Source organism: Rhagoletis pomonella, unplaced genomic scaffold, assembly GCF_013731165.1.
Source record: "Rhagoletis pomonella isolate Grant_MI unplaced genomic scaffold, Rhpom_1.0 Rhpom_scaffold_00002, whole genome shotgun sequence".
Taxonomy (NCBI): domain Eukaryota; kingdom Metazoa; phylum Arthropoda; class Insecta; order Diptera; family Tephritidae; genus Rhagoletis; species Rhagoletis pomonella.
This window is the reverse complement of record NW_023458556.1, coordinates 4,050,844-4,053,219: the sequence shown is the minus strand read 5'-3', so window position 1 is coordinate 4,053,219 and position 2,376 is coordinate 4,050,844. Positions and strand designations below refer to the sequence as shown.

The 2,376-nt window shown below is 35.7% G+C and overlaps 1 protein-coding gene across 3 annotated transcripts in view; it reads right to left on the bottom strand.

Annotated features, from left to right (window-relative positions):
- Nucleotides 1-1,448, bottom strand: part of LOC118732900 (serine/threonine-protein kinase S6KL) — a 164,296-nt gene extending 162,848 nt beyond the window's left edge. The window contains exons 1-2 of one of the 3 annotated variants that reach the window (XM_036462017.1): nt 1,351-1,448; nt 810-1,155 (exon numbers count right to left, since the gene is read on the bottom strand). In XM_036462017.1, the coding sequence (XP_036317910.1) occupies nt 810-1,109 (300 nt within the window). In that variant the 5' untranslated portion in view covers nt 1,110-1,155; nt 1,351-1,448. Of the gene's footprint in view, nt 1-402; nt 646-809 lie in introns of all 3 variants that reach the window. The other 2 variants (XM_036462019.1, XM_036462018.1) reach the window with 2 other exon arrangements.
- Between the last annotated feature and the right edge of the window lie 928 nt (nt 1,449-2,376).

Genomic DNA, 2,376 nt, shown 5'->3' with positions numbered 1-2,376 from the left:
TGTGGTCATAAGCAATAACCGCCTAAGTCGACTTAAGAAAGAATTGAGTTATACATGCGAAAAAAAAATTAATAGCTAGAGAAAATACCGCCTATCAAGGCAATGCCTTCAAAGAAACCCCGTTTTTTCGCTCTCCTGTAAAATTTGAGTTCCGTAAGATAGGCGGTTTTGCAATTGGTAGATGGGCGGTTTTGCAAAAACATCGACGATATGTATTTAGGTATATGAGTCTGTTAATTAGCAAAGGGAATAAGTTAGCACAATTTTTCGATAAGGACTATTTGATGCAGATTAACATAGCTTTTTTAATCGTACCGAATTGTATCGAAATTGCCATATCGAAAAATGCGGATTATTCCTCTTGGAACAGATTCATTCCTATATACATATCTATGTACATACATACATACTCTCCATGTCCGGATTGAAGGCTTCTAATCAGGTGCTGCCACTGGTTATTTCAGCAGACATTGATTGTGGCGATTATATGAAAGTATGTAGCTTTAGCTGCTGCGAGCAATGACACTGACACAGTTGAGGCATAGGCGCACGCAGTTGAGGGTGAGTTGTCATTGTTTCCTGGCTGTTTATGTTTCTTTCTTCAATTGCCACTATGTATGTATTTTGTTTGTATGCGTATATGCGCTGTCAAAAGAGACTATTCAGTGTAATGATGTCAACCGATAGATATTCAACATGCCATGCTAACGATAATTAACTGACTGACCCCCAGCGTGAAACACAATGTACTTGATTAGCAAGTAAATATAGTAATAGTTTAAATAATGTAAGTTTGGTTGGTTTAATACCTGTCGTGTGCGCTGTGTTCCGCTTGTGTTAGCAGCTAATTGCCCTTCACTACGTAGTCCTGTTTCATATTCTTCAGGTTTCTTGCTGTTTGTCGAACTTTTACTTCGTGTCCTATGGATGCTGAATTTGTTAATGTGGGAACCGTTTTGGTGTTGTGGTTCTGTTTTCTTTTCCGCGTTTAATTTTTTGTCGTGTATACGTACACCCAACTCTTGTTCACCAATACTCTCCTGCTGCTGCCGTTGCTTGGACGACGGTATGGCCTGCTCATTCCTGGTCGCACTAGCACTGTTTCCCATTAAAGTTTCGCTTGCAGTGCATTTATTGGGTTTGTTTTGCTTTCACCTATGAAATACTCGCTGGTACTTTCTTTTTGTTTGCTTTATTTTTCACGATAACAAAAAACTGCAGAATTTGTTCTTAGTGTAAAATCAATATTCTGGCCGTAATATTTTTGTTTTCTCAGTATTTTCAACACGAGCACGCGTCGGAATTGCGTTTTTCGTAAAAATTTAGCTTTTTAAAGTATTTAGACATTACCTTTTATTATGGAAAATAACGCGAACCAAGCTTCTCCTTCTTCCATCGAGCAGAAACGAGAAAAGCAAAAGTTAACGAGTGGACTTTAGCGAACGAATCGAAACAAACGAATTTTCTGTGGTGCTGCCAGCGCGATTTATTAAGTCACGCTTATTTTAACCAAAGACCGTAAATGTAGGTATACGATCTTTTTGAAAAATCTAATCCGTAGATTTACGTTCTTTGGTGATCACAATCCAAAATATCCTGTCGTGTTATACACAATATGTAATAATAAAAATTAAGATAAAAGATATCTGATAATATTTAAACTTAAAATATTATGTTAAAAAATGAATTTAAATAAAACATACATATGAAGTTTTTCAAGTGAAATATGGGATTATTCGGAATGTATAAAGAAACGCAGCCATAATGTTAAATTCGTTAAACAAAGAAGATGCAAAGCTAAATAAAGTACCGTTTGCACGGTATAGACATGACTGTTGATAGGAAAAATAACTAAAAACTGCTGATAGTACAGTTTGCAGAACTGATGAAGTATAGTTTGCATGAAAATGATTAAAGGATAAAATTAAATTTTAACAAACATCTGACGTATAATTATAAAATTTTTAATTTTGAGATATTATCTGGCGATACGTGGACTTAGTTGCCTGCCATTAAACACATACAGATTAATACAATCTAATACATAATTACGGTTACTTGTGGACCGCTAACCGCTCCTACCAAGAAAACACAACACAAATTTTAAAAACGATAAAATCAAGATTTAATAAAAAATAAAGATTTGAAATAAGCATAGCAGAAACTTGTGGTTCTGGCCCATAGCGGTATTACCATCGTGTATCAGTGGAGCAACGATTGGATACATCAACGGAATATAACATACAAAGAGACATATTTTAAATTAGAGGAATAACCTGGCGATGGTGACCCCAGCCAACCTACCCAAAGCCCACAAAAAATATATATATTCACCACCTTAAAGTAACCGGTGAGTTTTGCATACATATGTGGCCC